This window comes from Prunus persica, chromosome G2, assembly GCF_000346465.2.
Source record: "Prunus persica cultivar Lovell chromosome G2, Prunus_persica_NCBIv2, whole genome shotgun sequence".
Classification (NCBI taxonomy): domain Eukaryota; kingdom Viridiplantae; phylum Streptophyta; class Magnoliopsida; order Rosales; family Rosaceae; genus Prunus; species Prunus persica.
The window spans coordinates 11,978,379-11,992,233 of NC_034010.1; the positions used below are offsets into that span (position 1 = coordinate 11,978,379).

At 37.1% G+C, this 13,855-nt stretch overlaps 1 protein-coding gene and 1 long non-coding RNA gene across 7 annotated transcripts; both read left to right on the top strand.

Annotated features, from left to right (window-relative positions):
- LOC109947488 lies at window positions 530-3,948 on the top strand. Of its 6 annotated transcripts, none has more exons than XR_002270268.1 (4): window positions 532-1,345; window positions 1,479-1,610; window positions 2,658-2,854; window positions 3,039-3,948. It is a non-coding gene; the product is annotated as an uncharacterized LOC109947488 (long non-coding RNA). The 6 variants fall into 6 exon arrangements; XR_002270267.1 differs by having other exon boundaries at window positions 534-1,300; XR_002270266.1 differs by having other exon boundaries at window positions 535-1,610; window positions 2,615-2,854.
- LOC18781447 (LRR receptor-like serine/threonine-protein kinase GSO1) lies at window positions 9,533-13,830 on the top strand. The gene is made up of 2 exons (XM_020557618.1): window positions 9,533-13,420; window positions 13,529-13,830. The coding sequence occupies exon 1, from the start codon at window positions 9,615-9,617 to the stop codon at window positions 13,395-13,397; it is 3,783 nt and encodes a 1,260-aa protein (XP_020413207.1). The 5' UTR covers window positions 9,533-9,614; the 3' UTR covers window positions 13,398-13,420; window positions 13,529-13,830.

A 13,855-nucleotide genomic window follows, 5' to 3' on the forward strand; every position in this document is an offset into this window, starting at 1 on the left:
GAAATGGATTTTGTGAAGTAACCCATCATACACTGGTCATGGATCCGTATGAATCCATGTGTGAAGTTGATTTTCTTAAGCATCAAATGGGCAAAAGTATGCTCTGATGGAGTAACCATTATTTGTTTCTGATAGGATCATGACAGTGTGCATTCCCTTTTCCTTTTCTCCTGCATATTTTATTTGTTTCTTTATTGGTAATTACTCCAAATTGAATGATTTTGCGTTGGAATTCTGTAGAGCTTGAAAGACATTTCTGGAGAAGAGAAGCTGAAGATCAAACCATGCTCTGTTGTATGGCCATGAGGTAAAAAAAATTTAAACTCCTCGTGCGCTGATGTCAGCATTACGTCATCCAACTCGGGCTCAAGCCCAGGCTGAAGTTGCCCTTGGGCCTACCCGGGCTCGTGGGACCCAGCTGCTGCCCGGGCTGTCTTCCTCGCGTTGGAGCGACTTCGGGCTCGCCTAGGGGCCCTTTCACCCGGTTTGGGTCATGCGCTGGGCTCGCTCTAAAGAGCTAACATCAAAAGACCCTTAAAAGTATGTGATCATTCTCAATATGGACCCCCATATTTCAATTTCATTATTTTACTCCCACGGTTTTCAAATTTGCTCAATTTACTTTCCGTTAAATTCACCGTTTGATTAGACATTAACTGCTAACGTGTCTACTGTGAGACATAGCCACTTATCAATCCCCATCCCATCTAACATGTAATTAAACAAAAACTAAATATATAATATTTAAAAAAAAGAAAAAAAAAAAAAGAGGCATATAGCCTTCCCCATCCCTCTCACCGACGCACAGTCGCACCACCCGATCCCCCTCCCTTTCTTCGTCCTTTGTATCTCTCTCTCTCTCTCTCTCTCTCTCTCCCTCTCCGTCCCTTTCTCCCCCATCCCATCTTCTCGAGTTCTCTGATATCCCCCCCCTTTCGCGATCTACCTCTCCTTCGAGAGGCTTCTCGAGTCCAGGCCCTGCGATGCCGATCAGACCGAGCTCATCGATCGCTCTCTCCAATTGGGCTCTGTGCTCCTCGAGGCTGCTAATCGTTCTGCGAGAAAACCAGCCTCCAAGCACAACTCTCTCACCTGTACTCTCCCCCCAAACCCCCCTCCAAGCACAATTTGTATATATTGATAGGGATGGGGAGCTGGGAGGAGAGTGGGACGGAGAGAGAGAGTGGGGGACGAAGAGAGGGAGAGTGCTCTGGTGGGGAAGAGGCAGGTGCGCCGCTATCACGAACACATTCAGACCACGAGCTGACGCAAGTTGAAATCATGCTTCTCTGTTTTTCTAGTTCTGTAGTCGCCGCTAATCATGCTGCTTTGATTTTCCATTGATGTTTGCTTTGTTACTCTCAAAAAGTTTCCTTCCTTTATTTATTTATTTATTTCGATAATGAAATTTGAAATTTGAATTGTGTGTTGCTTTGTTACTCTCAATAAATCTTCCTTCTTTTTCTTTTTTCTTACAGGAATTGGGTTTTGGTGTTTCACCGACGAGCTGACGCCAGAGAGAGAGGGATGGGGTTGGTGTGGGTGCGAGTGGGGGGCTGAACAAGGGGTGCTGGGTTTGTTGGGCTGAGGAGGGGCTGGGATTTTTTAAGGTATTTTTTTAAATTTGATTTAATTTTATCATTTTATATAAATTGTTTAGGAACTGATTAGTTAGTGGGTGGGTCCCGATTGCCCATATTGAGAATGACCCCAAACGTTTTTTGATGTTAGCTCATTTCTAAATTTGTAGAGTGAGGGAGTGACCACAGTTTTGATATATTGGTGTCTATTTTTATTGGAGCTGATTTTGTTTGCCTAACCTTACCAACACTCAGGGTAGATTCCTGGTAAATAATATTGCAACTCTTGCGCTTTTAGAAATTGTGTGTATAGTTTTGAGAAATAGTACTAGAGAAACTAACTTTTAAGATATATCAACTGATGTGGCAGTGTTTTAATTTTAGAACTTATTTATTCATAATAAATAAGATATTGTCATATATTAGTTGACACTTAAAAGTTGGTGTATCTCTAGTACTACTGTGGAAAACAACACACAAAATAAGAGTAAGACAAAAGAAAACTAATATTACACAAAATGGGTCATGTAATTTTAATATAAAATTGCTACAAACTCTTGTCAACCCTGGAAAGTTCAGTCCAAGTGGACGAGACATGCTCTCTCTTATTAAAAATGCTATACATGTACACCATGCTTTTGTCCTCAAATTTGGACTCGTTATACAGTATAGACTACTTTATTTATATACTTGGCTAAGAGTTCGATTATTTTCCTCCCCTTCTCTTAAATGGAAATCATCTCTAGTTCTTTTCACCCCTAACAACATATGGAACTGCTGAGTTCATAACTTTTCTATTGTTTATCTTTTAATGCATACAATTATATCTTGGTTTTTTACTGGGTAATTCAAAACTTGGAAACTCCTTCGACGACTTTACAAAAAAGGATTTAGGTTTTTTTTGCTAAAAAGTCAGTATAGTATGAATACCTATTTGATACGATATAGGTTTTTTTTTTTTTAATTTAAAAATTTATTGAAAGGATTTTTAATTATTTGTATTGGCACTATTAATTTTGCCACAAAATTCTCAGAGGTTTAATAATTTGCTTTTACAAATACCATGATCGTTTTCAGAAATCTCTCTTTCTGGAGGCAGATTCCAGAGCCGTTTAAGGGAAATTCGTAGTCGAGCTACCGATGTTCATGATAAGGAAAAGGGAATCAAGATTACTGAGAAGGATTGGGAAAAGTTGAATGTACAATTGCTTCATACAACAATTTTCCTACTGCTGCTGGATTGGCTTCCTCAGCAGCTGGTTTTGCATGTCTTGGTAACGGATAATACCCTATTTTGGATCATATTATTGTTAATTTGTTATATGATTAGTGCCTTAACTTTGAGAACTCATGACTCTGTTAATAATGTTACTTGGGTACTGGATTAATCATTCTTTGCCAATAGATAGTAGTTAAGCAATGAGCATATCATAGCTAAGCCTCTGTTTCTACTTGCAGTTTTTGCCCTCGCAAAGTTAATGAATGCAAATGAAGATCACAGCCAGCTTTCTGCTACTGTAATCAATCTGAGATTTTAATAAGCCATCGCAATCTGACTAAGTTTTACAGAATACTTAACACAATAGTAAGTGCTGATATCGACCCTGAAGAACGTCTCCTTGACAGTAGCTTAATTGATTTTGACAGAGCAAGCCTCCTTTATGCCATTGGGAATAATAATGTGTCCATTGATCAGCCCGCCCACATTTTCCGAGCCATTTGCCTGGCTGCAAGCCCAGACGACTACTACGAAACTCATTCCCTGCCTTTTGGGTCGTTGATCACTAGGTTTGCCATGGCGTCTAAGGTGCGAATTGATCCTACGGATCAGGTTAAACAACTTATGCCACCTATCAACTAGATGATGTTTCATAATGATGAGACAGATGAAACAAGTGAAGAATCTGTTGTTGGATTTACTCCTCCTCCTGCACCTGCTTCGGAGCCAAGTCCTCCACAGCTTAATCAGCCTTCTCTTTCCCAGACGAAAAGCTTTGAGAAGTTTTCCATAAAGCTGAGAAAGCGCATGGCCCGACTTGCCAATGAGGTCGTTAAGCTCACCGGTTGCGTACATTGGGGCATCCCATTGAAAGAACCATTTACAGGTCATTCTAATGTTGAGCTTGCTTTAGTTTATATGTGTTTTTGTCCTTTTCAGCTTTGTTAAACCCTGTCTTCAACTTTCATTTCTAATCCATTGATTATCTATGAATTGTTAGGTTTTTGTTTCCATTTGTTTATTCAGTTGTTCTTCTTTTATACCCTCTCATTGGTTTCTGCTCCTCTGTCTTATGATTTTCCACTTCCACTTATCACTCCCTTGTCATACACACTTGCAGTACAAGATAAATAGAATCTGAAGTTTGCCTTGTTCTGGATGATAAATAGAATTCTATTTAGTTATATATTTTCAAAGATACAAGTTAAATAAAGACGATGTAGCGAGCACCATAAGCTTCAAAAGAATTTTCCTAGTTCTAGGCTTAAGTATATTTTTTATCTAAAGGACCTCTGAGTTGACTGCAGGAACTGATTCAGCCTAATACTGTAAAAGAATTGTCCCTTGAATATCTTTTTATGTACAGCTGGTAAGAAAATTTTCGGGTTTTTACTGGTGGAAGGAGAGTAATAAACTTGAAGTTAGCAACTAGCACCGAATGCTTCTGTGGTTAGTGATTTAGTATTGAAGAGAAGCTCTGTTTCTGATCATATATGTAAAATTGATTTTGATTGCATTAATTAGTAAAAAAGATCAGCTCTGTTTCAGATCATATATGTATTCTTTAGTCAACTAATGAGATGGGGTGGTTAACATTTATTTAAGTGTGACTGGAACAGTTTTGAGTGATGAATTTTCCTATTTTCACTAGGGAGCTGCCTTTGAATTTGATATTTTCGGGAGTGATTCGATGCTTTTCTCTCTTTCGAAAACTTAACAAAATTAAATATTCACAATATTCCCCATCGTCTGTATAATAAAAATGAAACTGCTTCTACATGTGATTATGAACTCCAACACATCTTGTGTCCTTGTGGTTGTAATAGTCAGCAGTTAATGCACTTCTTTGCTGCTTTAGTGGATGTTTTTTATGCTTTACTTTCTCTCTGTTATTGTGCTGAAGAAAATATGGAGGTTAAACAAGAAAATGATGAGAATTTTATTCCCAACTCACATACTACGACACATCTATCAACTTAAATTTCCGGCTTGCATCCAAATAAGAAAGCGAAAAGGATCCATTGGCACAAGCAATTGGCGAGGCGGCAGACCGAACCTCAGTAGATTGCAAGTTTTGAAGGCCGTACACATTTTATTGAATACTAATCCAGAAGAGGTCCTTCTACTCAAATATCTTCCTGATGATGAGAAGACAGAGTGGATAATACTGGTTATTACTCAATCCTGGGTCTAACTTTCTTGATAAATGATACTGAGCCAATTATTCTCAGGGGTTTAAACTTTTGCATAGAGTCACTTATCAGCATTTACTCTCTCTCTCTCTCTCTCTCATTGATCCAGTATTAGGAGTGATCTTGCGTTTTATTCTTTTCATATACAATATTATTTATATCCTTTTATGTCCTTTTACACACACTGAGCTTCTTGACATGTTATGGGCTTTTAATCATGCTTCGAAGACATACTTTAAATCCATTTATATATCTTCTTTATCTATTTATTTCTCTTGTTTGAGAGGAGGTATTATTTCTCTTGTTCATTATAGGTTTCTTTGTAATTCACATATATAAATCGAATGAGTTTCAATAAGAAAGTGTAGCCGATTACTGCAATATACAGAAGGCTGTCTCATCTGAAAGTAGAGCACAAGTGTGTGTGCTCCATGGACAGCTTGATAGGTTGAGGAAAGGAAGAAACCACAAGAGCAATGAAGGCAATTATGTTTCACCACTTATACCCCGGGATGATCCACAGAACGAAATGGAAAACCACGTCTTGATTTGTCACTTGAAGGAAATCATTGTAAACTAGCCAGCCAGATGCACCAACAGAGTGCCTGTTGCGCTCCAAAAATGTCACCCTTCCGCCGGTGAGGCAGCACAACAAAGCAATTTTCCCTTTGCATTTCCCTCCACTCCTGCTACAAATTCATGCTTACAACACAACGTAAGGTGCCGACACACCAATTATCTCAAAAAAACCAAAAAGAGAATTGGCATAGCTTGGAAGTATTAAACACTTTGGGATAGGCATCATGATCATTTTCTTGAAATTATGACATATTTTGGTATGCTAAAATCAAACACTAGTGTGTCGGGACCTTTGCCTTAAAATATATATATATATATATATATATATATATATATATAGAGCGTTGAAAAGGAAGCGATAGTCTAAACTAGATGAGAGTGTGGTTTCTCACATACACTATATATATATATGGCGTTGAAAAGGAAGCGATAGTTTAAACTAGATGAGAGTGTGGTTTCTTACATACACTACCAAGATGCCATGAAGGTTCGAACCTGAAATCATTAGTTTGCAAATCAAATTTTTTTTCTTACCAGGAACAGTTAATCATTATTGTCTTAGATATGTCTATTGAGATTTTAAATTACCTCATTCACCTAAGTACCAATTTCACCTTCTCTTCTTCTTTTGACTTGTAAGTCTACTTTTCTTTGTAGTGCATTTGAGACTAGAAAAAGACGAGCCCATATTTGACTAAAACAATTAAGTCATCACTTGTCTACTTCCATCATGAAGAGAGTTTTTTTTTTCCTTTAATTGTTTTTTAACCAGAAACTCTGGTATTGACTGAGAAAGAGTCTGGAGTACGTTCTATAACTAGAGGATTTCGTAAGATTAACTCCTTATTGAATGTTACAGCACACAAGCGCACACCCTGCATACTGAAGGTGAAAGATTTACACTTTGGAAGCCCCCCTCCCCTCCCCTACATTATTTAGTGGGAAAAAAAAAAAAAAAAAGGAAAAAGTATAGAATGAGGGTAACAAGAACCAAAGCTACTATTTCTTTTTTGGGTATACAAGCGATAGTCTCTGAACTCATTAAACTAATGTAACTTACACGGAAAGGGGTTTGAAGTTCGGTGTAAGGGGTAAGCTCACCGTCCTATCCAATTAGCCTAACCCACATTTGCAGATGTATACAAATACAATGATATAGTCCAAACTACTCTAAATCTAAACTACTATATTACTTTCCTTTTATAGTCAATATATATGACTTTTGCCCTTCAAACTAATTATGTCTTACCTACAAGCCATTATTTTATTTTATTTATAAATAAAACCCAATTTTTATAAGTAAAATCCAATGATTGGATCTGACTCATCAATTTACCTAATTAAACTAAAAAATCTGATTTATTGTACTTTTTTTAGATTAAAAAATAATTATGGATAATTAATCTACCTATACAATGTCGGCCAATTCTTATACCTACAAAATATAGGTAAATTGGTACACTTTTTCAATTTTATAAATAACGTGCCTATTTTTTCATAACTAATGTACCTATTTATTTTATAGAACTAATTCAATAGTAACGTTTTTTTTAAATATAGAAATAATGTACCTATTTTCTTTAAAAATATTTACGTATTCAGAATCTCGCCCCTATTCTGACTGAGAATTGCTCCTCAACCAATCAATATGCATCTCACCACCCAAGCTCTCTTTCTTCACTGGGACTGTGTTTTGTTCTTTAGTTTGTTTTTTTTTTTTTCCTTTCCATTTTAGTTGTTGTTTGATTTTTAAACTTGGGTTTTTTAATAACCATTATATTATCATTTATTTCCAAGGGTGGGTGACCACAAATTCCTTGGACCACAGAGTAATTCATATACTAATCATTTAACGAGCAACAAAACAAATCAAATCAAAGAATCCAAATGCAAAATGAAGGAAGCTGCTCCGAAACTCTATGATCAGATATCCAACACTAAATATACTTAAGTGTTTCTTGATCATCACTATAATAAGAGAAACTTCCGTGTTGTAAGACCCCATGTTTAACCTAAATTATAGGGGCATTTCAAAAGACTTGGTCAATAACCAAACTCCCATACTATAGTTGTTGAATAAAAACCCAATATTCATTTATTAGTATCAATAAATATATAGGTATTATATTAATATTCGGTTGAGTAGAGATATTTCCATATGTTTCACTGAAGTCAAGTTCACATTTGCAAGAAGATATTTGTAACTTGTGCCTAGGGGATGGGATGCAAAGCCATTGATTGAGTGGACATGGGAAGACACCTTACCAAGTCAAGTAAGGGCAATACCTGCAAGTCAGTTGGAGCACGCGTTGAAGGGCAAATCATGATATCAAGTCTAAGTCTTCATTTATCTTTTTCCACATAGTGACATGAATTAAAGTGGTGAGTCTCTCTTCCTTTTTGTTCACCTGTGTCCTTCATATTCACTTTTCAGTCTTTCATTTGAAAACACTACAATAGCACACTTTCCAAAGAGATTCCCAAGCAGCTTATTGACCTTTCGAGTTCGGGGAAATTAGCAAGTGGAAAAATAATTTTCCGGAGCTTTGTCTCTATGACCAGTTGGCTTTTCAAAGAAAGAAAAAACATAAAAATGGTAAAATAAAGTAATTGAGCAATTAAAAAAGGAAAAGGAAAAAAAAAAAATTACCGTTTGTTGACGTTTGAGTTAAATGCGGATGTGCAAAGTCTTAAAATTCTAGTTTACACTCAAGTATGTAGACTTAACAATCTTTTTGTGGAACCAAAAAATGGACTTGATTTCAAATTACAATGTGTGGCTCTGTTTTGGTCATCTATTTGCGACGTACAGCTTCTCCTTGTAAATGTGTGGCTCTGTTTTGGTCATTCTTTCTTTTCATAATTCAACATCTTATTCTGAGCACATGGTAGAAGATGCCTTTTTGTAGACAGACTTTTTGTATTTGGTCAGGCTTGCAATGCTCTATTTTGTATTTGGTCAGAATTGTGTCACCGAGAGTATACAATTCTCTTTATATTAAAAAATTAACCAAAATTTTAAAAATAGTATTTTTATTTTATTGAAATTAAAAAATAGTAGTATGAACACTACATCTATCATCCTCCTTTTTCCAGCAAAAGAAATCCTAGTAGATCTTTCTCAGCAAACTCTTCATCATTTCTCACTAGTCTAATCGGCCAGCCAACACCTTCTTGACGTGTGAGTTACATATGGTTGTGGAGACTTAAAAGTCTTTGAAAATTCTACCGCGCTCCAGGTGCATCAATGCGCCATTAATTAAACCTAATGTGTACGTTGCGTAGGTTTTTTTCTTCTTCTTTAAAGAAAATTTGGTATAGTCCACTTCTGATGACATAAGTGAAATTGGGTTACAAGATGCCACCCGAGATTCTTATTTTTTGTGGGACCCACCCTGAACTCTTAAGTAGAAAATACCTAAATTTTGTATAACATTAAGAAACAAAAAATTAAAATTAAAATAACATGGTGATAAGAAGCAAAACCCTTCAAAGAACGAACAATGGGGAAACCAAAAAAAAAAAAAAAAAAACATGCATACAATTGACAAAAATCAATTTGGTTGCTGTTGAGAATTAAAGTAGTGGAATATTAATTTAAGTATTGTGATCATCATTCATTTCATCCATGCCATCATAATTAATTTGGTTTCGGTAATTGTTATTCCTGCATCTTACTTTTTAGCTCGTGCATCATAATTAATTTGGTTTCTGTAAGTTATGATTACCTCCATAATAAAGAGATTCGAATCCAAAGTATTAGGAATTTTCTTTAGCAAGTGATTTGTATTCTTATTTGTAAGAACTTAGAATTACGCCTTGACATTATAGTCTCAGTGTGATTTCCATAACATTAATTTTGCATTGTATATAGCAGATAATTTACTCCTTTATATGGCTCTGCTTTAGCTAAATCGTGTTTTTCTTTGTAAAGACTTTCTTCCTTTTTCCCTATATATATCTGATGCAAGTGAGCATACACGGAGACAACCATATATCAATATACACTTGCAGTGTTTTTGCACGTGCTTTTGATCAATTAACATGAAGGGCGACGGAAGGTGCTTGAAACTCTTTCTTGCATTATCGATCCTTTTCCTACAAAACGTAAAAGGAGGAGAAGTTGGCCACAGCCACAGCCACAGCCACAGCCTCAGAGATGCTAAAGTGACAGTGAGGAGGTGCATAGAGAGGGAAAGGCAAGCACTACTTGCATTCAAACGTGGCCTGGTGGATGACAGTGAGGTGGATGAGTCCAATCCTCTCTCAACTTGGGGTTCAGAAGCCGAGAAACAAGATTGTTGCAGATGGGAAGGAGTCTATTGTAGCAACCAAACTGGCCATGTGATTCAACTTCATCTTGAATATTCTTCCTATGATGAGATGATTCTTGGATATTCTTTCCAAGGTAAGATGATTAGTCCTAAACTGATTGAGTTGCAGCATTTACAATATTTGCACCTTGCATCCATTGATTTCTATGAGAGCCAAATTCCTGATTTCATTGGTTCTCTAACCAATCTAAGAAACCTCAGTCTCTCTTCCTGTAATTTGGTTGGTCAAATTCCAAGTTCGTTTGGAAACCTCACGCAATTGCAATATCTCGACCTCAGCTATAATTATCAGCTTCAACCAGAAAATCTCAATTGGCTCCCTGCCCTTTCTTCTTTAACGTATTTGGACCTTTCAGTCATTGATTTCAATGGGAGCCAAATTCCCGATTTCATTGGTTCTCTAACCAATCTAAGAAACCTCAGTCTCAGATTCTGTGATTTGGTTGGTCCAATTCCAAGTTCGTTTGGAAACCTCACGCAATTGCAACATCTCAACCTCGGCTATAATCAGCTTCAACCAGAAAATCTCAATTGGCTCCCTGCTCTTTCTTCTTTAACGTTTTTGGACCTAAGCGAAAACTTCAATGGGAGCCAAATTCCCGATTTCATTGGTTCTCTAACCAATCTAAGGTACCTCAGTCTCAGTTTCTGTAATTTGGTTGGTCCAATTCCAAGTTCGTTTGGAAACCTCACGCAATTGCAACATCTCAACCTCGGCTATAATCAGCTTCAACCAGAAAATCTCAATTGGCTCCCTGCTCTTTCTTCTTTAACGGATTTGTACCTAGCCGGAAACTTCAATGGGAGCCAAATTCCCGATTTCATTGGTTCTCTAACCAATCTAAGAAACCTCAGTCTCAGATTCTGTGATTTGGTTGGTCCAATTCCAAGTTCGTTTGGAAACCTCACGCAATTGCAACATCTCGACCTCAGCTATAATCAGCTTCAACCAGAAAATCTCAATTGGCTCCCTGCTCTTTCTTCTTTAACGTTTTTGGACCTAAGCGAAAACTTCAATGGGAGCCAAATTCCCGATTTCATTGGTTCTCTAACCAATCTAAGGTACCTCAGTCTCAGTTTCTGTAATTTGGTTGGTCAAATTCCAAGTTCTTTTGGAAACCTGACGCAATTGCAAAATCTCGACCTCAGCAATAATCAGCTTCAACCAGAAAATCTCAATTGGCTCCCTGCTCTTTCTTCGTTAACGGATTTGGACCTAAGCAGAAACAATCTCAGTACTGTTTTCGATTGGCCAGAAGCAGTACTTAATAAGCTCCCTAAACTAGTAGTATTGGCCTTGGAGAACTGTAGTCTTCCTCCTCCTCCTCCTCCTCCTACTCTTTACAAAACAAATTCTTCTACATCTCTTGCGTATGTTGATCTCTCTGACAACCATCTCACTTCTTCAATATTTCTTTGGTTGTCCAACTACAGTACAAGCCTTGTTGCTCTTGGCCTCTCCAACAATCATCTATCTGGTTTCATTCCCAATTTCATTGGAAACATGAGCTCTCTTGTGGATCTGGATCTCTCCAACAATAATCTAACTGGTTTCATTCCCGATTTCATTGGAAACATGAGCTCTCTTGTGCATCTGGATCTCTCTGACAACCACATTGAAGGAGCGAATCCAAATTCGTTTGCAAGGCTGTGTAATTTGCAAACATTGTCGCTTCAAACAAATCATCTGAGTGGACAATTATCCAAGTTTGTTCAACTATTGCCTAGATGTGCACAAAACTCGTTAAAGGATTTGCAACTGTCTGAGAATGTTCTTGCGGGGTCATTAAACAATCTTACAAGCTTCTCATCTTTGGGATTCTTGAATCTTAGCGCCAATCAATTAAGCGGAAAAATACCTGAAAGTATTGGGCAAATGTCCAAACTATGGTGCATCGATTTCAGCATGAACTCTTTGGAAGGGGTGGTTTCTGAAACTCATTTCTCAAAACTCTCTGATTTATATCAGTTGGATTTATCCTATAACTCACTAGTTTTAAATTTTCATTCTGATTGGGTTCCTCCCTTCCAGTTGAATTACATATATTTGGCCTCCTGCAATGTCGGTCCTCTTTTCCCAAAATGGCTTCAAACTCAAAATGATTCTTACCATCTTGATATTTCTAATGCTGGAATTTCTGATATCCTTCCAAGTTGGTTTTGGAGTAATTTTCGTAACGCGGAAATTATTAATCTCTCACAAAACCAAATAAGAGGAATAGAAGGTTCAATTCCCTCAATTCCGTCAGAAGTCCATCATCTGGATCTCTCTAATAATAACATTTCAGGGTCGCTTTCTTTCCTATGTGCAAGTGCAGATATGAGTTTAACAATTCTTAATCTTTCAAGCAACAGTTTTTCTGGAGAACTTCCAGATTGCTGGAGCCATTTGGAGACTCTAGTCATGCTTGATTTGAGTTACAATGCTTTTTCTGGAAAAATGCCCATGACAATAGGCTCTTTATTTCAAATGCAAACTTTGAAATTAAGACGCAACCGATTTGTTGGAGAATTGCCTTCATCGTTGAAGAACTGCGCAAGTTTAGAAGTTATTGATCTGGGAGATAATAAATTATCAGGACCAATACCTGCATGGTTAGGTGTGAGCTTCAAGAATTTGGTTATCCTTATGCTTTCTACTAATCACTTCAATGGAAGCATGCCCTCGCAATTATGCCATCTAACACACATTCAAATTATGGATTTCTCTATGAACAACATCTCTGGAAGCATACCCAAATGCCTCAAAAATTTGACTACTCTGGCTCAAAAAGGAAATCCAAGTCTATCCAGCACACGTATTCATGGCGGAAGTGAGGTTAATGGGTCAATTGCTCCTACTAATTATGACAATGATGCAAGCTTCATATGGAAAGGAAGAATGCAGACATACAAAAGCACTTTGGGCCTTGTGAAGAGAATTGATCTCTCAAGCAACAGATTAACAGGGGAGATTCCAGGTGAAATCATGCATCTTGTTGGGTTGATTTCTTTAAACCTTTCGAGAAACCAGTTAATGGGTCAAATAACTCCAGAGATCGGAAACTTGGAGTCATTGGATTCGCTTGATTTATCAAGAAACCGGATAGATGGAAGAATTCCGACAAGCCTTGCTCAGATATATCGTCTTAGTTTCTTGGACCTGTCATATAACAACTTGTCTGGCAAAATACCAACAGGCACCCAGCTCCAAAGCTTTGATCCCCTTGATTATGCTGGAAATCCTCAACTCTGTGGACCTCCACTTAAAAAGATGTGTGCTGATCAAAATGAGCCAACTGACTTGAGCAATGAAGAGGATAAGGATGAGTTTATAACGCTGGGATTTTACATCAGTATGGCGATTGGATTTGCTGTTGGATTTTGGGGAGTTTGCGGCACTTTGATATTCAACAGGTCATGGAGATATGCATACTTGAAGTTCTTGAATGGTTTAAATGATTGGCTCTATGTGAAGATAGCTTTGAGCAAGCGGCAACTGAAGCCAACATAAACTTAATAGATAAGCTCGCCACGGTACTCTTTCTCTCTCATCATTAATTTTGTTTTATAATTATTTTTCTTATTGCATTTTTTCCTTTTCTCCAAACTGACGGGTATTAATTTGTTTACTTCGATATTTAGCTGCAGCATCTAAATTAGGAGAAAAGTAGCTGTAGCTGAATGCTTCCTTTTAGTTCAAGTGAGGAAGATTGCCAGTACGCGCATGCACAGGTATCTGGAGAAGAGTTTATGAGTTAATTTGGAGTGCTTAGTAGGAATAAACGTGATTTATATTGGTGTTAATTACTTGTCAGAACAATTAATTCGGAGTTCTCCGATTTATGTATTTTTTTTTTTTTTTGTTTATTTAGAGAAATAAACAGATCCATGCAGATCCAATCATAACATGGGCAATTATAATTGTACATGAAGAACATTGCCCCAGAGGATGGTTCTTGCAAACAATAA

Coding starts and splice junctions, on each gene's coding strand:
- LOC18781447 (XM_020557618.1), top strand. CDS start 9,615: ATGAAGGGCGACGGAAGGTGCTTGAAACTCTTTCTTGCATTATCGATC.